This window comes from Rutilus rutilus (assembly GCF_951802725.1).
Source record: "Rutilus rutilus genome assembly, chromosome: 12".
Taxonomy (NCBI): Eukaryota; Metazoa; Chordata; class Actinopteri; order Cypriniformes; family Leuciscidae; genus Rutilus; species Rutilus rutilus.
Genome location: NC_140217.1, coordinates 39662016 through 39686865, shown reverse-complemented (window position 1 = coordinate 39686865; position 24850 = coordinate 39662016). Strand labels below are relative to the sequence as shown.

The 24850-nt window shown below is 38.7% G+C and overlaps 1 protein-coding gene across 1 annotated transcript in view; it reads left to right on the top strand.

Moving 5' to 3' along the window:
• LOC311301574 (uncharacterized protein) overlaps positions 1 to 23484 on the top strand; it is a 32363-nt gene extending 8879 nt beyond the window's left edge. Inside the window, exons 6-10 of the mRNA XM_084426822.1 lie at positions 1693 to 1748; positions 2014 to 2110; positions 16514 to 16653; positions 18233 to 18545; positions 23098 to 23484. Coding sequence (XP_084282948.1) covers positions 1693 to 1748; positions 2014 to 2055 — 98 coding nt within the window. The 3' untranslated portion in view covers positions 2056 to 2110; positions 16514 to 16653; positions 18233 to 18545; positions 23098 to 23484. The remainder of the gene's footprint in view (positions 1 to 1692; positions 1749 to 2013; positions 2111 to 16513; positions 16654 to 18232; positions 18546 to 23097) is intronic.
• Positions 23485 to 24850: the final 1366 nt, after the last annotated feature.

Here is a 24850-nt window from a genome sequence, read left to right as displayed (position 1 = left end):
GATATAATCTAAACCCTTCAGACTCAGCAGTTTCAGATGTATACTCTCTTATAAGCATCCCTTTTAACAATGTAATCTGGAAAGTAATCAAAAAGGCAATAAGGTTGTCAAGCTTGAACAGATATAAACACCAATCAGCACACACTATATTTAACAATATAACAATATAATGACATTCCAAATGTCACACGCCATGCAAACCTGAAGAAGCTGGGTAAAATTAAAAATTAAAAAAATAAATTAAAAAAAATAATAATAATTATATTAAAATCTGTCATTATTTGCTCTAATGTTGTTCCAGACCTGTATTCATTTCTTTCTTGTGCTGAACACAAAATAAGATGTTTTGAGTAATGTGGCGATCCAAACAGTTGCTGGTCTTCTGGGAAAAACTATACTATGGAAGTCACCGGTGACCAGCAACTGTTTGGTTACCCACATTCTTCAACATAACTTTTATTTTCAATAATCACTGCCAACTTTGTTTGCTTGTGTTATTGCTCTTGTTTTCTGACCTGATATTAAGGATGAAAACACATCAAAATAACATTAAGCGCGTGACTACTTGTATCGTGTGGCAGAGCAGTGTAGCGAAAGGATAATCATATTATCCTTACTTGTAGTAACATACAAAAATAGAAAAAGGGAAAACCGCGCTCAGACGGGAACCGGTTCTCACCGTTCTTTTAAAGCAGTTGCTCATTGAGTCGAACGACACGCAGCACTACTGTTTCGGTGACGGTGTTTCATTTACTGTTAGTTACTAGGTTACCAATACCACGTCGTCCGCTCAAACAGCCTGATGGAAACGCACCTAATTCACATTTTTTGTTTGAAAAAGATTTGCTTCACGTTTGGATGGAAACCCAGCTACTGAAAATGTTTTTTTTTTTTTTTATAATTTACATGAAGTCTATAACCGATGCTTCTAGGCTTTGGCTGTGTAATTCAGTTATATCTCATACTATCTACATACCCAATTTAACAAATCAATTCTTACTAGAGAATTTCATGAAGAATAAAGTCTTGTCAACTTACCTTTCTTGCCAAACGTCTCTCCCATCTTTTTTCTTTGACACTATAATCAGAGACACTATCATCATCTCCCTGTTTCACCTAAGGACACAGCGTTTGGATGCCACTCTTTACAGCAGCCAAACAAGAACGGCCTTCCCTCCCTTGTGTGTGTTTTTCTGAAAGCAAAGAATATTGATTAGAAACATCTTTTTTATTAGCACAGGTTACAGCTGAATGATTAACGTAAAACTGTCCTGCAGGTTTAGCATTGAAGTTCACGTGACTAGAAGAGGCACAGAGCTGATGCTGGGCTGCACAAAAGCCACAGTAATCGAGTCCCTAGCGGTGGGCCATATGGCAAAAATATCATATCACCATTTTTATCTAGAAAATCATGATTCACGATTTAATCACAATTCTATTTTGCATGTTGGTTTTATTATTTTGCCAGTGACTGAGCACAACAGCCAAACTAATGTCCCTATTTTAAAAACAGAGTCTTAAAAGGTAACAACTTATAAAATAAAAAAAGAATGGCAGACATTTGGCCCAAAGTAGCAAAGATAGTAACTTTTGTCGTTCTTTTTTTTTTGTTATTAAAAAATATAAACAAAGATTTCAGATCACTGATGACTGGTGATGTTTTACTAAACACTGGAAATGTCTTGCTTGCAGGAATTGAAAACACAAAGGATTTGAACTGCGAAAACAGCGCTCTAGACAAGGCCTTGGTAAGATTGATTACAAGACCGAAGTGGAAATAACATTGCTTGGAAAACATATAAAGCTGTGACACATAAAGTGACAGTAAAATGATAAGTGTCAAACCTTGATGACGAATGAGCAAAGTGTAAAACACAGGGGACTGATAATGAATGTTAGCAGTGATTAAATGTTCATTTGACACAACAAATGCTTTGTATGTCATGGTAACATTCACCTTACGTATAGCCTACTACAGAAAGGTCAAAGGTTATTAATCCGCTCTCTTCACAGAAATATTCACAGAACATCGGCTTGATGCAAAAGACTACTTGACTTCAGAGAACCTGTTAGATCATCCCTGAGAATGAAGAAGAAAGAAGCCAAAAAAGTAAGAAAAATAAATGTTTTTTTTGTTTTTTTATCAATTCAGGCCTTTAAATCAAAAAGACATTATTTGAGATAAAACAGACTCAGACCTGCCAACCTGTACGTATTTTGAGCTCAAAGTACGCTGGTATGATTTGTCATTCTAAACTACGCAAAAACCTGGTGCACGCACTGTACTCGAATCAGTTAGACCGATCATAGCGCTGGTTCATTCCCCAAATAGCAAGCCAGGATGATTGACAAATGCGTAAGGCTCATGACTGAAAAGAGACAGCAATACAGAATCCGGCTCGATCCCCCTTCCACCCCCGCCGTCGGGTGGATTTCTGAAGCGAGGACAGGACAGTAGTCTCGGTGCTTCTGACTCCTTATGGTAAACAGGCTGGGGGAGAATTGTTGAAATATAGAATTGAGTTTACTTAATCCTCTGCGTGATCGCATGGATTGACTCTAAATTACGCTCTGTCATTCATAGTCACTTTGAACAATATAATCTAAATAAACTTGAAATTGCTATGGCTTTATGACAGTGCTCTGACTTGTGGATGACCGACAACTGTGAGTCTGGAGAAACAAGCATTTATTTGTTCATTCTCAGTGTTGAGAAATGTAGCATGAATGTGTAATGTCATTGTGTTAAAAATAACTAAAGTACCTAATTTCTTTACATATTCATTTAGTATGAAAACTAGCGTGGGTCACAGAGAGTGATGAAGCAGACAGGGTGAATATATAGTAACTGAAGTTTATTATGAACAGAAGCACGGAAACCAGCAGATGTAAATGATGAGTTGAACACAATGAAGATAGTTGAATGGAACTTAGCTGATGAATAACAGTATTGTCCTTCACAGGTAGAGAACGGAACAAGGCTGATGGCAGACGTGGATGAGAGTCACTGACGATGATAGCAGGTTCGTGGATCGGACGACGAGGATGACAGGTAAGTATGACAGGTAAGTGGAACAGGTAAGTCAATGGAAAGACGAGATCAGACAATGAAGAGTGGTGCAAGTGAGTGTATATAGTGAACAGGTGACGAGGTACTTAGTAATCAGGGGAGAGTGAACAAGTGGGTGGAGTCTGTAGATCTGGTGGAGCCGTGACAGCGTGTTAATTACTTATGGATTTAAAAGTGCCATTGTCTCAGTGCTGTGCAAGCTCTCTCTCTCACAAACGCGCACACAGAAAGAGAAGACGGGCAACTGGAAGTCTAAATTTTGTTCTTGCTTGTGTTTTTTTTCTGTCAAAATATTAGAAAGCATTTTGTATTATCCATCATCCATCATTATCCATTTTAAAAAATCGTTAAAATACTGTTAACAGAATCCCTCATTATATAGGCCTACTAGATATTCTTTTTAGAATAAGTGATTAGTTTTGCTACTATTGGTCCTGTCTATTCATTGTCGACAGTTTTCTATAAATATGCAACCCTCAACAAACCACCTGTCTGGTCTTAATTTTCACCGTTTCCGCGTAGCCACGCGAACTGGAATTATCCCTACAATGTTTTATCTGTAGAGAGGTAAAGGGAAGAAGGCCTTCTCAGGGGAGAGACTAGTGACACTTCAGGACTGCGCTGTCGTCACCTCCAGGCGCAGGTCCTTCATCAGATCTGGATTGTGGTAAACCTCGGGATAAACAGAGAGACTAAAATTAGCGTAGATGCCATTCTTCTTATGATGTAACGAGTACATCAGGATTTGTGGAAAGTGTTCCCGGTTCCGGCTGACCTGATCTATGCAGCCTAACATTGAACTATAGAAGTCTGTAATGTGTTATGTGTATGCTAGCTCAAAGAGATGTGTTTTTAGTCTAGCTTTGAACTGACAGAGTGTGTCTGCTTCCCGGACAATGTTAGGAAGACTGTTCCAGAGTTTTGGTGCTAAATAAGAAAAGGATCTACCGCCAGCAGTCGATTTTGGTATTCTAGGTATTATCAACTGGCCGGAAGGTAAATTGGCCTAGGCAATACCAGCTTTTAGAAAGAAATGATATCTGCGAGGATTTCCAGTCTCAGGATTTAGACCGTACCATAGTACTGAGACTGCTCTCATTAGAGTTACAAATGATTTGCTCTAATCATCCGATCGTGGTTGTATCTCTCTATTAGTGTTACTCGATCTTAGTGCTGCATTTCATACTATTGACCACAACATTCTTTTAAATAGACTCGAAAATTATGTTGGCATTAGTGGAATCACATTAGCATGGTTTAAATCATACTTATCTGACCGTTATCAGTTTGTAGCAGTAAATAAAGAGATGTCTTATCGATTGCAAGTTCAGTATGGCGTACCACAAGGCTCAGTACTAGGACCGCTGCTGTTCACTCTGTACATGCTACCCTTGGGAGATATCATTAGGAAGCATGGAATTAGCTTTCACTGTTATGCTGACGATACTCGGCTCTATATTTCTTCACGCCCTGACGAAACTTACCAATTCCCTACAAACCAAGCCTTAAAAAAAGACTTGTCTGGCCTTAACATTTTGATACAGAATTATATCACTTCGGGGTAGATAAGCGAACCGAATTTTCCCGACAATGCTTTATCTGTAGAGTGGTGAAGGGATCCTCCATAAGGAGAAACTAGTTGGCATTTTAGCAACCCGCTATGACATCAGGTCCAGGCGCAGGTCCTTCATCAGATCTGGATATGGCCTGGATCCGGCAGGCTGCGGGAAAACCTCGAGATAAACAAAGACACTAAAATTAGCGTAGATGCCATTCTTCTTATGATGTAACGAGTACATCAGGATTTGTGGAAAGTGTTCCCGGTTCCGGCTGACCTGATCTATGCAGCCTAACATTGAACTATAGAAGTCTGTAATGTGTTATGTGTATGCTAGCTCAAAGAGATGTGTTTTTAGTCTAGCTTTGAACTGACAGAGTGTGTCTGCTTCCCGGACAATGTTAGGAAGACTGTTCCAGAGTTTTGGTGCTAAATAGGAAAAGGATCTACCGCCAGCAGTCGATTTTAGTATTCTAGGTATTATCAACTGGCCGGAAGGTAAATTGGCCTAGGCAATACCAGCTTTAGAAAGAAATGATATCTGCGAGGATTTCCACTCTCTGGATTTAGACCGTACCATAGTACTGAGACTGCTCTCATTAGAGTTACAAATGATTTGCTCTTATCATCCGATCGTGGTTGTATCTCTCTATTAGTGTTACTCGATCTTAGTGCTGCATTTCATACTATTGACCACAACATTCTTTTAAATAGACTCGAAAATTATGTTGGCATTAGTGGAATCGCATTAGCATGGTTTAAATCATACTTATCTGACCGTTATCAGTTTGTAGCAGTAAATGAAGAGATGTCTTATCGATTGCAAGTTCAGTATGGCGTACCACAAGGCTCAGTACTAGAACCGCTGCTGTTCACTCTGTACATGCTACCCTTGGGAGATATCATTAGGAAGCATGGCATTAGCTTTCACTGTTATGCTGACGATACTCGGCTCTATATTTCTTCACGCCCTGACGAAACTTACCAGTTCACAAAATTAACGGAATGTATAGCCGATATAAAAAATTGGATGACTAGTAATTTCCTACTACTTAATTCTGAAAAAAATGAGATTCTAATTATTGGACAAAAAACTTCCTCAAGTAATAATCCAGAATACTGTATAACACTTGATGGCTGCTCTGTCAAGTCTTCGTCGTCGGTTAGGAACCTGGGTGTGCTCTTTGATGCCAGTCTTTCATTTGAAAGTCACATGTCTAGTATCTGTAAAATCTATAAAAAAAAAAAAAGGCCCTTAAGAGAGCAGCCAGAAAAATGGAGTGCAAACTGGAAGAAAACAAAACTAGAGGTATTTCGCATTTCATGGAAAGAGAGCTCGACTGCATACAGAGAGGCCTTAAAAGCTGCTAGATCTGCTTATATTTCAACCCTATTAGAAGAAAATAAACAAAAGCCTAGGTATTTATTTGAAACAGTGGCTAAACTAAAAATGAAAAGTAAAGCTTCAAGCCTAGAAGTTTCCAAGCAGCACAGCAGTAATGACTTTATGAACTTCTTCACTTATAAGATTGATAATATCAGGGACAAAATTATAACTATGCGACCGTCTACTACAGTATCGCATCAGGCAGAGCATTGTAGTGTCCCTAAGGAAAAATTCGATTCATTCATTGCTACAGGAGAGGAAGAATTCGTCAAACTCGTTAAGCCATCTAAATCGACAACATGTATGTTAGACCCTATACCGACTAAGCTACTGAAAGAGATGCTTCCAGAGGTCATAGATCCTCTTCTCAATATCATTAATTCATCTTTGTCATTAGGATACGTACCAAAAACGTATTTAGCTGGCTATGATTAAACCGTTTGTTAAAAAACGCAATTTGATCGTACAGAATTAGTCAATTACAGGCCGATCTCGAATCTTCCTTTTCTGTCAAAGATACTAGACAAGGCGGTATCCTCACAACTATGTTCCTTTTCAGTCCAGTCAAGTCAAGTCATCTTCATTTATATAGCGCTTTTAACAATGTAGATTGTTCCAAAGCGGCTTTACAGAGATACAAGGATAGTTTAAAGTAACAGAGATTGTTTTGGCTTTATAGCAGTTCTTGAATAAAGTTATTTTCCAGCTAAAGTTAATTTGATTGATTCACTTCGGTCGCAACGATCATTAGTTATTAACTTGGGGGGGCGCTAACACGACACCGTTTTAACAGGTAACTCTACACAGACTTTAAACGCGAAACCTGTGAGAACGCTGATGGCGTGCACATGCGTATTACGTGTTCAGTCTATTGGTATGCGCGTTTGAATATATGTGCGCAGGTTTGTAATTCCCTACAAACCAAGCCTTAAAAAACTAATTGTCTGGCCTTAACATTGTGATACAGAATTATATCACTTCAGGGTAGATAAGCGAACCGAATTTTCCCGACAACGCTTTATCTGTAGACTGGTAAAGGGATCCTCCATAAGGAGAAACTAGTTGCCACTTTAGCACCCCGCTATGACATCGGGTCCAGGCGCAGGTCCTTCATCAGATCTGGATACGGCCTGGATCCGGCAGGCTGCGGGAAAACCTCGAGATAAACAAAGACACTAAAATTAGCGTAGATGCCATTCTTCTTATGATGTAACGAGTACATCAGGATTTGTGAAAAGTGTTCCCGGTTCCGGCTGACCTGATCTATGCAGCCTAACATTGAACTATAGAAGTCTGTAATGTGTTATGTGTATGCTAGCTCAAAGAGATGTGTTTTTAGTCTAGCTTTGAACTGACAGAGTGTGTCTGCTTCCCGGACAATGTTAGGAAGACTGTTCCAGAGTTTTGGTGCTAAATAAGAAAAGGATCTACCGCCAGCAGTCGATTTTGGTATTCTAGGTATTATCAACTGGCCGGAAGGTAAATTGGCCTAGGCAATACCAGCTTTTAGAAAGAAATGATATCTGCGAGGATTTCCAGTCTCAGGATTTAGACCGTACCATAGTACTGAGACTGCTCTCATTAGAGTTACAAATGATTTGCTCTAATCATCCGATCGTGGTTGTATCTCTCTATTAGTGTTACTCGATCTTAGTGCTGCATTTCATACTATTGACCACAACATTCTTTTAAATAGACTCGAAAATTATGTTGGCATTAGTGGAATCACATTAGCATGGTTTAAATCATACTTATCTGACCGTTATCAGTTTGTAGCAGTAAATAAAGAGATGTCTTATCGATTGCAAGTTCAGTATGGCGTACCACAAGGCTCAGTACTAGGACCGCTGCTGTTCACTCTGTACATTCTACCCTTGGGAGATATCATTAGGAAGCATGGAATTAGCTTTCACTGTTATGCTGACGATACTCGGCTCTATATTTCTTCACGCCCTGACGAAACTTACCAATTCCCTACAAACCAAGCCTTAAAAAAAGACTTGTCTGGCCTTAACATTTTGACTTTATGACTAAAATTAGCGTAGATGCCATTCTTCTTATGATGTAACGAGTACATCAGGATTTGTGGAAAGTGTACAAACCGGGAACCGGGAACACTTTCCACAAATCCTGATGTACTCGTTACATCATAAGAAGAATGGCATCTACGCTAATTTTAGTGTCTTTGTTTATCTCGAGGTTTTCCCGCAGCCTGCCGGATCCAGGCCATATCCAGATCTGATGAAGGACCTGCGCCTGGACCTGATGTCATAGCGGGGTGCTAAAGTGCCAACTAGTTTCTCCTTATGGAGGATCCCTTCACCACTCTACAGATAAAGTATTGTCGGGAAACTATCCTTATATCTCTGTAAAGCCGCTTTGGAACAATCTACATTGTTAAAAGCGCTATATAAATGAAGATGACTTGACTTGACTGGACTGAAAAGGAACATAGTTGTGAGGATACCGCCTTGTCTAGTATCTTTGACAGAAAAGGAAGATTCGAGATCGGCCTGTAATTGACTAATTCTGTACGATCAAATTGCGTTTTTTAACAAACGGTTTAATCATAGCCAGCTAAATAAGATTTTGGTACGTATCCTAATGACAAAGATGAATTAATGATATTGAGAAGAGGATCTATGACCTCTGGAAGCATCTCTTTCAGTAGCTTAGTCGGTATAGGGTCTAACATACATGTTGTCGATTTAGATGATTTAACGAGTTTGACGAATTCTTCCTCTCCTGTAGCAAATGAATGAATCAAATTTTTCCTTAGGGACACTACAATGCTCTGCCTGATGCGATACTGTAGTAGACGGTCGCATAGTTATAATTTTGTCCCTGATATTATCAATCTTATAAGTGAAGAAGTTCATAAAGTCATTACTGCTGTGCTGCTTGGAAACTTCTGGGCTTGAAGCTTTATTTTTCGTTTTTAGTTTAGCCACTGTTTCAAATAAATACCTAGGCTTTTGTTTATTTTCTTCTAATAGGGTTGAAAAATAAGCAGATCTAGCAGCTTTTAAGGCCTCTCTGTATGCAGTCGAGCTCTCTTTCAATGAAATGCGAAATACCTCTAGGTTTGTTTTCTTTCAGTTTGCGCTCCATTTTTCTGGCTGCTCTCTTAAGGGCCTTGTTTTTTTTGAATTTTTTTTTTTTGATTTTACAGATACTAGACATGTGACTTTCAAATGAAAGACTGGTATCAAAGAGCACACCCAGGTTCCTAACCGACGACGAAGACTTGACAGAGCAGACATCAAGTGTTATACAGTATTCAGGATTACTACTTGAGGAAGTTTTTTGTCCAATAATTAGAATTTCTTTTTTTTCAGAATTAAGTAGTAGGAAATTACTAGTCATCCAATTTTTTATATCAGCTATACATTTCGTTAATTTTGTGACTTTTCGTCAGGGCGTGAAGAAATATAGAGCAGAGTATCGTCAGCATAACAGTGAAAGCTAATTCCATGCTTCCTAATGATATCTCCCAAGGGTAGCATGTACAGAGTGAACAGCAGCGGTCCTAGTACTGAGCCTCGTGGTACGCCATACTGAACTTGCAATCGATAAGACATCTCTTCATTTACTGCTACAAACTGATAACGGTCAGATAAGTATGATTTAAACCATGCTAATGCGATTCCACTAATGCCAACATAATTTTCGAGTCTATTTAAAAGAATGTTGTGGTCAATAGTATGAAATGCAGCACTAAGATCGAGTAACACTAATAGAGAGATACAACCACGATCGGATGATAAGAGCAAATCATTTGTAACTCTAATGAGAGCAGTCTCAGTACTATGGTACGGTCTAAATCCTGAGACTGGAAATCCTCGCAGATATCATTTCTTTCTAAAAGCTGGTATTGCCTAGGCCAATTTACCTTCCAGCCAGTTGATAATACCTAGAATACCAAAATCGACTGCTGGCGGTAGATCCTTTTCCTATTTAGCACCAAAACTCTGGAACAGTCTTCCTAACATTGTCCGGGAAGTAGACACAATCTGTCAGTTCAAAGCTAGACTTAAAAACACATCTCTTTGAGCTAGCATACACATAACACATTACAGACTTCTATAGTTCAATGTTAGGCTGCATAGATCAGGTCAGCCGGAACCGGGAACACTTTCCACAAATCCTGATGTACTCGTTACATCATAAGAAGAATGGCATCTACGCTAATTTTAGTGTCTTTGTTTATCTCGAGGTTTTCCCGCAGCCTGCCGGATCCAGGCCATATCCAGATCTGATGAAGGACCTGCGCCTGGACCTGATGTCATAGCGGGGTGCTAAAGTGCCAACTAGTTTCTCCTTATGGAGGATCCCTTATGGAGGTTCCCGGAACCGGGAACACTTTCCACAAATCCTGATGTACTCGTTACATCATAAGAAGAATGGCATCTACGCTAATTTTAGTGTCTTTGTTTATCTCGAGGTTTTCCCGCAGCCTGCCGGATCCAGGCCATATCCAGATCTGATGAAGGACCTGCGCCTGGACCTGATGTCATAGCGGGGTGCTAAAGTGCCAACATTCTTTTAAATAGACTCGAAAATTATGTTGGCATTAGTGGAATCACATTAGCATGGTTTAAATCATACTTATCTGACCGTTATCAGTTTGTAGCAGTAAATAAAGAGATGTCTTATCGATTGCAAGTTCAGTATGGCGTACCACAAGGCTCAGTACTAGGACCGCTGCTGTTCACTCTGTACATGCTACCCTTGGGAGATATCATTAGGAAGCATGGAATTAGCTTTCACTGTTATGCTGACGATACTCGGCTCTATATTTCTTCACGCCCTGACGAAACTTTCCAATTCCCTACAAACCAAGCCTTAAAAAAAGACTTGTCTGGCCTTAACATTTTGATACAGAATTATATCACTTCGGGGTAGATAAGCGAACCGAATTGTCCCGACAATGCTTTATCTGTAGAGTGGTGAAGGGATCCTCCATAAGGAGAAACTAGTTGGCACTTTAGCACCCCGCTATGACATCAGGTCCAGGCGCAGGTCCTTCATCAGATCTGGATATGGCCTGGATCCGGCAGGCTGCGGGAAAACCTCGAGATAAACAAAGACACTAAAATTAGCGTAGATGCCATTCTTCTTATGATGTAACGAGTACATCAGGATTTGTGGAAAGTGTTCCCGGTTCCGGCTGACCTGATCTATGCAGCCTAACATTGAACTATAGAAGTCTGTAATGTGTTATGTGTATGCTAGCTCAAAGAGATGTGTTTTTAAGTCTAGCTTTGAACTGACAGAGTGTGTCTACTTCCCGGACAATGTTAGCAAGACTGTTCCAGAGTTTTGGTGCTAAATAGGAAAAGGATCTACCGCCAGCAGTCGATTTTGGTATTCTAGGTATTATCAACTGGCCGGAAGGTAAATTGGCCTAGGCAATACCATTTTTTAGAAAGAAATGATATTTGCGAGGATTTCCAGTCTCAGGATTTAGACTGTACCATAGTACTGAGACTGCTCTCATTAGAGTTACAAATGATTTGCTCTTATCATCCGATCGTGGTTGTATCTCTCTATTAGTGTTACTCGATCTTAGTGCTGCATTTCATACTATTGACCACAACATTCTTTTAAATAGACTCGAAAATTATGTTGGCATTAGTGGAATCACATTAGCATGGTTTAAATCATACTTATCTGACCGTTATCAGTTTGTAGCAGTAAATGAAGAGATGTCTTATCGATTGCAAGTTCAGTATGGCGTACCACAAGGCTCAGTACTAGGACCGCTGCTGTTCACTCTGTACATGCTACCCTTGGGAGATATCATTAGGAAGCATGGAATTAGCTTTCACTGTTATGCTGACGATACTCGGCTCTATATTTCTTCACGCCCTGACGAAACTTACCAAGTCACAAAATTAACGGAATGTATAGCTGATATAAAAAATTGGATGACTAGTAATTTCCTACTACTTAATTCTGAAAAAAACTAAATTCTAATTATTGGACAAAAAACTTCCTCAAGTAGTAATCCTGAATACTGTATAACACTTGATGTCTGCTCTGTCAAGTCTTCGTCGTCGGTCAGGAACCTGGGTGTGCTCTTTGATACCAGTCTTTCATTTGAAAGTCACATGTCTAGTATCTGTAAAATCAAAAAAAATAATAATAATAAAAAAAAAGGCCCTTAAGAGAGCAGCCAGAAAAATGGAGCGCAAACTGAAAGAAAACAAACCTAGAGGTATTTCGCATTTCATTGAAAGAGAGCTCGACTGCATACAGAGAGGCCTTAAAAGCTGCTAGATCTGCTTATTTTTCAACCCTATTAGAAGAAAATAAACAAAAGCCTAGGTATTTATTTGAAACAGTGGCTAAACTAAAAACGAAAAATAAAGCTTCAAGCCCAGAAGTTTCCAAGCAGCACAGCAGTAATGACTTTATGACCTTCTTCACTTATAAGATTGATAATATCAGGGACAAAATTATAACTATGCGACCGTCTACTACAGTATCGCATCAGGCAGAGCATTGTAGTGTCCCTAAGGAAAAATTTGATTCATTCATTTGCTACAGGAGAGGAAGAATTCGTCAAACTCGTTAAATCATCTAAATCGACAACATGTATGTTAGACCCTATACCGACTAAGCTACTGAAAGAGATGCTTCCAGAGGTCATAGATCCTCTTCTCAATATCATTAATTCATCTTTGTCATTAGGATACGTACCAAAATCTTATTTAGCTGGCTATGATTAAACCGTTTGTTAAAAAACGCAATTTGATCGTACAGAATTAGTCAATTACAAGCCGATCTCGAATCTTCCTTTTCTGTCAAAGATACTAGACAAGGCGGTATCCTCACAACTATGTTCCTTTTCAGTCCAGTCAAGTCAAGTCATCTTCATTTATATAGCGCTTTTAACAATGTAGATTGTTCCAAAGCGGCTTTACAGAGATACAAGGATAGTTTAAAGTAACAGAGATTGTTTTGGCTTTATAGCAGTTCTTGAATAGAGTTATTTTCCAGCTAAAGTTAATTTGATTGATTCACTTCGGTCGCAACGATCATTAGTTATTAACTTGGGGGGCCGCTAACACAACATCGTTTTAACAGGTAACTCTACACAGACTTTAAACGCGAAACCTGTGAGAACGCTGATGGCGTGCACATGCGTATTACGTGTTCAGTCTATTGGTATGCGCGTTTGAATATATGTGCGCAGGTTTGTAATTCCCTACAAACCAAGCCTTAAAAAACTACTTGTCTGGCCTTAACATTGTGATACAGAATTATATCACTTCGGGGTAGATAAGCGAATCGAATTTTCCCGACAACGGTTTATCTGTAGACTGGTAAAGGGATCCTCCATAAGGAGAAACTAGTTGCCACTTTAGCACCCCGCTATGACATCGGGTCCAGGTGCAGGTCCTTCATCAGATCTGGATACGGCCTGGATCCGGCAGGCTGCGGGAAAACCTCGAGATAAACAAAGACACTAAAATTAGCGTAGATGCCATTCTTCTTATGATGTAACGAGTACATCAGGATTTGTGGAAAGTGTTCCCGGTTCCGGCTGACCTGATCTATGCAGCCTAACATTGAACTATAGAAGTCTGTAATGTGTTATGTGTATGCTAGCTCAAAGAGATGTGTTTTTAGTCTAGCTTTGAACTGACAGAGTGTGTCTGCTTCCCGGACAATGTTAGGAAGACTGTTCCAGAGTTTTGGTGCTAAATAGGAAAAGGATCTACCGCCAGCAGTCGATTTTGGTATTCTAGGTATTATCAACTGGCCGGAAGGTAAATTGGCCTAGGCAATACCAGCTTTTAGAAAGAAATGATATCTGCGAGGATTTCCAGTCTCAGGATTTAGACCGTACCATAGTACTGAGACTGCTCTCATTAGAGTTACAAATGATTTGCTCTTATCATCCGATCGTGGTTGTATCTCTCTATTAGTGTTACTCGATCTTAGTGCTGCATTTCATACTATTGACCACAACATTCTTTTAAATAGACTCGAAAATTATGTTGGCATTAGTGGAATTACATTAGCATGGTTTAAATCATACTTATCTGACCGTTATCATTTTGTAGCAGTAAATGAAGAGATGTCTTATCGATTGCAAGTTCAGTATGGCGTACCACAAGGCTCAGTACTAGGACCGCTGCTGTTCACTCTGTACAAGCTACCCTTGGGAGATATCATTAGGAAGCATGGAATTAGCTTTCACTGTTATGGTGACGATACTCGGCTCTATATTTCTTCACGCCCTGACGAAACTTACCAATTCACAAAATTAACGGAATGTATAGCTGATGTAAAAAATTGGATGACTAGTAATTTCCTACTACTTAATTCTGAAAAAAACGAGATTATAATTATTGGACAAAAAACTTCCTCAAGTAGTAATCCTGAATACTGTATAACACTTGATGTCTGCTCTGTCAAGTCTTCGTCGTCGGTTAGGAACCTGGGTGTGCTCTTTGATACCAGTCTTTCATTTGAAAGTCACATGTCTAGTATCTGTAAAATAAATAAAAAAATAATAATAAAAAAAGGCCCTTAAGAGAGCAGCCAGAAAAATGGAGCGCAAACTGGAAGAAAACAAACCTAGAGGTATTTCGCATTTCATGGAAAGAGAGCTCGACTGCATACAGAGAGGCCTTAAAAGCTGCTAGATATGCTTATTTTTCAACCCTATTAGAAGAAAATAAACAAAAGCCTAGGTATTTATTTGAAACAGTGGCTAAACTAAAAACGAAAAATAAAGCTTCAAGCCCAGAAGTTTCCAAGCAGTACAGCAGTAATGACTTTATGAATTTCTTCACTTATAAGATTGATAATATCAGGGATAAAATTATAACTATGCGACCGTCTACTACAGTATCGCATCAGGCAGAGCATTGTAGTGTCCCTAAGGAAAAATTTGATTCATTCATTTGCTACAGGAGAGGAAGAATTCATCAAACTCGTTAAATCATCTAAATCGACAACATGTATGTTAGACCCTATACCGACTAAGCTACTGAAAGAGATGCTTCCAGAGGTCATAGATCCTCTTCTCAATATCATTAATTCATCTTTGTCATTAGGATACGTACCAAAAACTTATTTAGCTGGCTATGATTAAACCGTTTGTTAAAAAACGCAATTTGATCGTACAGAATTAGTCATTTACAGGCTGATCTCGAATCTTACTTTTCTGTCAAAGATACTAGACAAGGCGGTATCCTCACAACTATGTTCCTTTTCAGTCCAGTCAAGTCAAGTCATCTTCATTTATATAGCGCTTTTAACAATGTAGATTGTTCCAAAGCGGCTTTACAGAGATATAAGGATAGTTTAAAGTAGCAGAGATTGTTTTGGCTTTATAGCAGTTCTTGAATAAAGTTATTTTCCAGCTAAAGTTAATTTGATTGATTCACTTCGGTCGCAACGATCATTAGTTATTAACTTGGGGGCCGCTAACACGACACCGTTTTAACAGGAAACTCTACACAGAAACCTGTGAGAACGCTGATGGCGTGCACATGCGTATTACGTGTTCAGTCTATTGGTATTTGCGTTTGAATATATGTGCGCAGGTTTGTAATTCCCTACAAACCAAGCCTTAAAAAACTACTTGTCTGGCCTTAACATTTTGATACAGAATTATATCACTTCGGGGTAGATAAGCGAACCGAATTTTCCCGACAGCGCTTTATCTGTAGAGTGGTAAAGGGATCCTCCATAAGGAGAAACTAGTTGGCACTTTAGCACCCCGCTATGACATCGGGTCCAGGCGCAGGTCCTTCATCAGATCTGGATACGGCCTGGATCCGGCAGGCTACGGGAAAACCTCAAGATAAAGAAAGACACTAAAATTAGCGTAGATGCCATTCTTTTTATGATGTAATGAGTACATCAGGATTTGTGGAAAGTGTTCCCGGTTCCGGCTGACCTGATCTATGCAGCCTAACAGGGTTGTGTTTGGAGCTCCGTCGGGTTGTGTTTGGAGCTCCGTCGAATTAATTCAGAAACCTTGATTTTCTTCTTTACACTCTTTTACAAACGAACATTTTCATCTTTATAGCGTGTGAACATATCTGGAATACTATTCTCTTTAAAAAACAATTGGATTGCTTTGATATCGCTACTTATATCCAATTTTCAGAACTTCCGATACTAGCCTTAGCCCCCTAGCATTTCACGCGTGGTCGCGCCTATCGATCGTCTTATTTACACCCGTATCACTGAAAGCTATAATTCGCCATTATAGCACATCTGCTATAATGGCGAATATAACGGATGTGTGTCTAACGTTACCTTTGAGTGCAGGTGAGGACACCTTTGAGCTGCATTCGGTGCAGTTAGAGCTTGAGTCCGTCGAGAAGCAGATCCGCGACCTACTAGAGAGACAGGCCGAGCTGCGAGATCGGCGATCCGCGCTTGAAACATCACGCGCCGATGCTCACAAGTCAGTGGTTAGTAACCTTTTGACTCCGACCTCGTCTACTCCGTGTGTTTCTCTGCACAGGACCCGAGCAGCCAGGACGCGATCATCCCTGGTTTCGTTCACTCCGGAACCGACACAACACCATGGACCCTGGGTGATTCCACAGCGGAAGACGCGAGCCAGGACCAGAGCAAGGACCTCTCCGCCAGGCACGTGCACAGGTAGGGCTCAACCTGTGCAGAGCACATGCCCTTTTTGCCCTTACACTCCGAAGTGCCCTTTTTTGGGTGGGTTTTTTTTTTTTTTTTTTTATCAATGCTATTGGTTACCATTTACGTCTGTCTGTCTGTTTTACAAATATTTAGCCAATGAAAGTTCTTAAAATGAACTTGTGTAAATCGTATTCGATCCTCAAGCTGTCAGTATGCTGATAACTCCGCCCCCTCTATATTCACTGAATCCTGAAGTTCCACAGCAGCCGCACAGTAGACAGCAGCTGAACGAAGTTTTACGAAGGGTAAATAAATATCTTGTTGTTTGAATAAGTAGGCTACTACTAAACTCTATGTCTATAAAGGCTAGTATTTTATTTATTTGATGTCTGACTCACTGAGACATGTGGGACGTCGCCTGAGACTGAGAGGTACGGCTAGCATTTGCCATCTAGTCATAGCCAATACACTTAAATAGACACTTAAATAGCCTGTGCATACAGTAGCATTTCATCTTTTATAAAATGCGATTTTGGCCAAATTTATTTTACAGCAGGAAAAACTGAGCGCCCATATAGGTACAACAAACTAGTTTGTAACCTGTTGATGAAAATGTAATGTGATACCGCCGGCGCCGTTTTAATGACGGACAAAAAATGCACATTTGCACACATTCGCTGGTCAAAAACTATATACTGATTATAAGTAATACAACAACATATCATTTGTTTTTACCATCGGAAAAATAACAGGTGCGCCCCCGCGCTGTTTCGTACTGGAACTTACACAAAGCTACGAGTGATCCTCGTCACCTAGGTAACATATATTTCTAAGACGTAAGACATTTCTTCTTTGATTTATGATTGCTGATACACTTAATTTATTAACATGTAGACTAATCGTGTTATGGTTAATTCAAGGCTGTTAATATGCACGTATTATCTAGCTAATTTTTTAATCTATAGCCTATTCTATACTCTCCGCTCGTCCTCACATGGTTTTACTACAGTAATATTGTAGTAGTGACTTAAAAAAAAACATTACAGAAGATCACTGTGAAATCTTTATATTGTATCATGCACAATGTAATTCATGATTTAATTCATTCCAAGGCTTCATTTATTTGATCCAAAATACAGCAAAAACAGTAATATTGTGAAATATTTTTACAATTTAAAATAACTGTTTTCTATTTTAATATATTTTAAAATGTAATTTATTTCTGTGATCAAAGCTGCATTTTCAGCATCATTACTCCAGTTCAGTACTCTTCAGTGTCACGTGATCCTTCAGAAATGCTTTTCACTGCAACTGTAGGCCTACTTTTCACACAATTTTTTATTTTATTTTTTTATTGCTGGCATATTTTAGATAAAGTGTAGTGAATAAGAGACCTTCAAGAGACCAACATCCCTGGCTCACAGAAGGTTGCTGTTAGGTTTAAAGAAGCCCTTAAAACATGTTTATCTATATTATCTATATTATTATTATTATGGTTGTTATTAATCGTGAATAAATCTAAAGCTTTTGAGACTATTATTTTGTGTTATTGAAAATGGGAGGTGGGGCGCCCTTTTTTTTGTTTCAGCACATGCCCCTCAAAAGGTCTGTGCACGGCCCTGCTCTCCGCCCCTCCCGGCCTACGAGATATCCACCCGGAACCGCTTCTCCCCTCTACGTGAGACGGAACGCGACTAGGACATGAAAGGTTCAGTAGATTATTTGCTCTAAATGAATGGTTAATGTCATGGTGTAATGAACAGAGACTGCTCTTTGTAATTAATTGGAATCTGTTCTGGGAGCGACTTAGGCTCTTCCGTGCTGATGGCCTGCACCCCAGCAGAATCGGAGCGGCTCTTCTGTCAGACAACATCTCCAAAGCGTTGCACACCATATGACTAGTAAGTCAAAGTCCAAATCACACTCTTTGCTGTCCAAACTTAATTGATATAAGTACCAATGTAGAACATTATATTGAAACTGTGTCTATTCCTCGTTTAGTGAGGTCAAACCTTAAATCTACTGTAGGATCTAGGAAAAATCTAATTGTGATTAAACCAGAAAATCTCAGTATTAGTGAACAAAAACAATTTATAAAGCTAGGTCTTCTTAACATTAGATCGCTCGCTCCTAAGGCGGTTATTGTAAATGAAATGGTCACAGATAATAGTTTTGATGTACTTTGCCTTACTGAAACCTGGCTTAAACCAAATGATTATTTCGGTCTTAATGAGTCTACTCCTCCTGGATACTGTTATAAGCATGAGCCCCGTCTGATTGGTCGTGGCGGCGGTGTTGCAACAATCTATAGAAATATTCTTAATGTTACTCAGAAAACAGGTCACAGGTTTAATTCGTTTGAAGTACTTGTGCTAAATGTTACTCTCTTAGATGTAAGAAAGAAATCCCTAATATCTCTAGCCTTGGCTACTGTATATAGACCTCCAGGGCCCTATACTGATTTCCTAAAAGAGTTTGCAGACTTTCTCTCAGATCTATTGGTCAATGTCGATAAGGCATTAATTGTTGGAGATTTTAACATACACGTAGATAACACAAATGATGCGTTAGGGGCTGCGTTTATAGATCTATTAACCCTCTGGGGTCTGCGCTGTTTTCTGGGCCCTGGAGGTGTTCTGACATGCTCTGACATTTGTGGTTATTTCTGTTACTTGTGACATTTTCATGGCTAAAGTCTAATTACACTGTATTCAGCACAAACTCTGCTACAATAATCTATCAGCAGCATGTGTGTAAAAGTTTGTAGTTTTGAGATAATGACATTTATGCGTGGTTTGTGAAAATACAAAAAAAAATTCTCACTGAAATAAGGTCATGAAACCCATACTGATTATTTCTTCACAAGACTTTTGAAAATTGTATGACGTAGCCTAGAATATTTGCTCTAAAACTATGTGAAAATCACCCTGACTGCTCATTCAGATAAGACAATATATTGATTTAAAAATTTTACGTGTTTTGTGTGACAAAGCTTTATGCGGGAGCTCATTAATATGTAAGCTTTTCACACCTGAGAAAGACAAAGACACTCCCTAACGGCCCTATTAGGAGCTATCAGGCCCTGTCATTCTCAGCAACCTTACACAAAGAATGAGGAGATTTAAAAAAGAATGGCTTTTAGATTGTTTGGATTTATTTACAACACAACATAATCCAAAAATACACAACAAATGACAAAAAAGCACTCATTGAAAACAATGATCCAAAGACAGAGACCTTTGTGCCATTCCTAAAAACATTGTACATACCTTTCATTTCCAAGGTGTTTGATTTTCACTTTACCATGTTCATGTACAGAGACTCATGTGAATGTTGAAGTCAGCAGGACTCAGTGGCGTCTGGGCCCTGAAAGAACTGGTTTGTTGTGCCTTGTAGGCATAGGCTATGCGCAGTGCTGCATAAAGTAAAATAATAATAACAATAACCTATAGCAGCCTGTAAATCTTCCAAAAGATTTCAGTAACAACTAAGCTAGAGAAAAATATATTGATTATCATGTTACTTCAAATGTTTCCATTCGTTATGATGATATGAAATGAGATAATAGTAAAAACATGAAGCCGTTTGGTGCGTTTTGCTTGTCAAACGCGATCGCGATCCAAAATATGAAACAATTCAAACGCGATCGCGCTCAAATATAAAACATTATGGTTACCATATACATATCTACGTTTGAGCAGATATCCACAAACACAGTAACAGTAAACACGGGTCTAAATATTATAATATTCACCATATATCTAGCAACAGTTCAACTGCAATGTGAAATTTATGCAACAATAACAAACTAATATGTAAGAATTTCTTACCTTACATCTTTCTTGTCTTCAAATCGCGTTCTTCTTCTTCTGAGGTAAATCAATGTAAGCTCACGGCACGTCTTTCAAACTCGACGAAAAGCAGAGACTTGTGAAGTGTTTTGGTGTTTTGTTTTTGAGGTAATGAGCGCGTTCGCGTTCCATGTGGAGATTTGCATGTCAATCTCTTTTGCGCGTGTGGGCGTGGTCGAATTAAAAATAATTAGGAAGCGTTTGAGAAGCTTGACATCTTGTTGGTTTTATACAAATTACTTAAACAGAGAATATTTGTTTTCAGTTTGAATCCGATCATTTAAAAGTACACACTTAAATGTTATATGGCTCATAAATGTGTGACAAGTATTCGCTGAGTTTTGTTTCAGTTTATAGACGTGCTCAAGAAAAAAAAGTTCACCGCGACGGAGAGGCAGAACGCACACCCTGTTTATTTTCTTTATTTTACAGAAGCACAATGTTTTGATTTGATTGTAAGTGGACACATACAAAAGTAGAAATATCACAGATTCTTTTTTTATATTTCGTTTTTCTGTATGACCATAAATGACGGAGTAGTTTAAGTTTATAGTTCTACAATGTGAAGAAAATCCAGCAAAACGCACCGGCGAGAGAGAAACTCATAATATAGAGCGTAAATGGAAACAAACTAATTTAGAGGTCTTTAGAATCGCGTGGAAAGACGGTATGTCACATTATAAAAAGGCCCTAAAAGCTACCAGGGCTGAGCATCTCCGCAAACTAATAGAAAATAACCAAAATAAGGTTTTTATTTAACACCGTGGCTAGACTAACAAATAAACAGACATCACCTGAGCAAAATATTCCGTTACAGTGTAGTAGTAATGATTTTATGAATTTCTTCACTGTGAAAATAGAAAGCATCAGAAACACAATTGTAAATGTACAATCTTTAATGGTGTCTTATGATTCAGCCTCAATTATCGCCCCTCAAGAACAACTACACCGCTTTACAACTATAGGACAGGAAGAGCTAAATAAACTTATCATTGCATCTAAACCAACAACATGTTTATTAGATCCAATACCCACTAAACTACTGAAAGAAGTGTTACCTGTAGTGGAAGAGCCTCTTCTCAATATTATTAACTCGTCTTTATCTTTAGGTCATGTTCCAAGAATACTCAAGATGGCAGTTATAAAACCTCTTATTAAGAAACCACAATTAGATCATAATAACCTAGCAAATTACAGACCCATTTCAAATCTTCCATTTATGTCTAAAATACTAGAAAAAGTGGTGTCCGCTCAATTGTGCTCTTTCTTGCAAGAAAATGATATCTATGAAAAATTTCAGTCAGGATTCAGACCGCATCATAGCCCAGAAACTGCGCTCGTTAAAATTACAAATGATTTACTTCTAGCTTCTGACCAAGGCTGTATCTCAATACTAGTTTTACTCGATCTTAGTGCTGCGTTCGACACTATAGATCACAAAATACTCTTAGATCGACTATACACTGGTGTTCATGGACAGGCATTAAGCTGGTTTAGATCGTACTTATCTGACCGCTACCATTTTGTCTGTTTAAATGGGGAAAAATCGAAGATAACGTCAGTAAACTATGGAGTGCCACAAGGATCTGTGTTAGGCCCTCTGCTATTCTCAATATATATGCTGCCACTTGGTAATATTATAAGAAAACATGGAATTAATTTCCACTGTTATGCTGATGACACTTAATTATATATTTCATCACGACCAGATGAAAACAATAAATTATCTAAATTGACAGAGTGTGTTAAAGATATAAAATACTGGATGACGTGTCATTTTCTGCTATTAAATTCAGATAAAACGGAGGTATTACTTATTGGTCAAAAAAACTGCCCACAAAACCTCTTACAATACAACTTTAATTTAGAAGGATGTCCTGTTACTTTATCCACTACAGTAAAAGACCTGGGTGTTATACTAGATCGCAACTTGTCTTTCGAAAATCATATTTCATATGTTACAAGAACAGCCTTTTTCCACCTTAGAAACATTGCTAAGCTACGTAACATGCTATCTGTTTCTGATGCAGAAAAGTTAGTTCATGCATTCATGACCTCGAGACTAGATTACTGTAATGCTTTATTAGCTGGTTGTCCTGCATCCTCAATAAACAAGCTACAGTCCAAAATGCAGCTGCTAGAGTTCTTACTAGGTCAAGAAAATATGATCATATAACACCAATTCTATCATCTCTACACTGGTTACCTATAAAGTTCCATATCAATTACAAAGTATTACTAATGACCTATAAAGCCCTAAATGGTTTAGCTCCTGGGTATTTAACAGAACTTCTAGCCCTACAATCCATCACGCTCTTTAAGATCACTAAATTCAAGGCTTCTGGTCATTCCTAGGATATCTAAGTCCACTAAAGGAGGGAGGGCGTTTTCACATTTAGCTCCTAAACTCTGGAATGGCCTTCCTGATATTGTTCGAGGCTCAGACTCGCTGTCCCAGTTTAAAACTAGATTAAAGACGCATCTCTTTAGCCAAGCATTCACATAATACTTACCTTTTATACTACAGTTGAATCAGATTGAATGCATTAATGTTATGAACAGCAGCTACGCTAATTATTTCCCATCTTCTTTTCTGATACAGATCATCAGCTCTAGTTTGTATCCAGCCTCCCATGGAAACTACAGATGCCCCAACACCCGTGCAGAGACGACTCAACGCATGTGAAGAGACGACTCGACGCCTGTGAAGAGACGACTCGACGCTGGCGATATGTTTATGCCCTAAATTAATACATGATTAACTAACTGTATTTTTCTATGTACATTTCTGAAATGCACTTTCTGTAAAGCTGCTTTGAAACAATATGTATTGTGAAAAGCGCTATACAAATAAATTTGAATTGAATTGAATTGAATTAACATTGAACTATAGAAGTCTGTAATGTGTTATGTGTATGCTAGCTCAAAGAGATGTGTTTTTAAGTCTAGCTTTGAACTGACAGAGCTGTTCCAGAGTTTTGGTGCTAAATAGGAAAAGGATCTACCACCAGCAGTCGATTTTGGTATTCTAGGTATTATCAACTGGCCGGAAGGTAAATTGGCCTAGGCAATACCAGCTTTTAGAAAGAAATGATATCTGCGAGGATTTCCAGTCTCAGGATTTAGACTGTACCATAGTACTGAGACTGCTCTCATTAGAGTTACAAATGATTTGCTCTTATCATCCGATCGTGGTCGTATCTCTCTATTAGTGTTACTCGATCTTAGTGCTGCATTTCATACTATTGACCACAACATTCTTTTAAATAGACTCGAAAATTATGTTGGCATTAGTGGAATCACATTAGCATGGTTTAAATCATACTTATCTGACCGTTATCAGTTTGTAGCAGTAAATGAAGAGATGTCTTATCGATTGCAAGTTCAGTATGGCGTACCACAAGGCTCAGTACTAGAACCGCTGCTGTTCACTCTGTACATGCTACCCTTGGGAGATATCATTAGGAAGCATGGAATTAGCTTTCACTGTTATGCTGACGATACTCGGCTCTATATTTCTTCACGCCCTGACGAAACTTACCAATTCACAAAATTAACGGAATGTATAGCTGATATAAAAAATTGGATGACTAGTAATTTCCTACTACTTAATTCTGAAAAAACTGAGATTCTGATTATTGGACAAAAAACGTCCTCAAGTAATAATCCAGAATACTGTCTAACACTTGATGGCTGCTCTGTCAAGTCTTCGTCGTCGGTTAGGAACCTGGGTGTGCTCTTTGATACCAGTCTTTCATTTGAAAGTCACATGTCTAGTATCTGTAAAATCTGTAAAAAAAAGGCCCTTAAGAGAGCAGCCAGAAAAATGGAGCGCAAACTGGAAGAAAACAAACCTAGAGGTATTTCGCATTTCATGGAAAGAGAGCTCGACTGCATACAGAGAGGCCTTAAAAGCTGCTAGATATGCTTATTTTTCAACCCTATTAGAAGAAAATAAACAAAAGCCTAGGTATTTATTTGAAACAGTGGCTAAACTAAAACCGAAAAATAAAGCTTCAAGCCCAGAAGTTTCCAAGCAGCACAGCAGTAATGACTTTATGACCTTCTTCACTTATAAGATTGATAATATCAGGGACAAAATTATAACTATGCGACCGTCTACTACAGTATCGCATCAGGCAGAGCATTGTAGTGTCCCTAAGGAAAAATTTGATTCATTCATTTGCTACAGGAGAGGAAGAATTCATCAAACTCGTTAAATCATCTAAATCGACAACATGTATGTTAGACCCTATACCGACTAAGCTACTGAAAGAGATGCTTCCAGAGGTCATAGATCCTCTTCTCAATATCATTAATTCATCTTTGTCATTAGGATACGTACCAAAATCTTA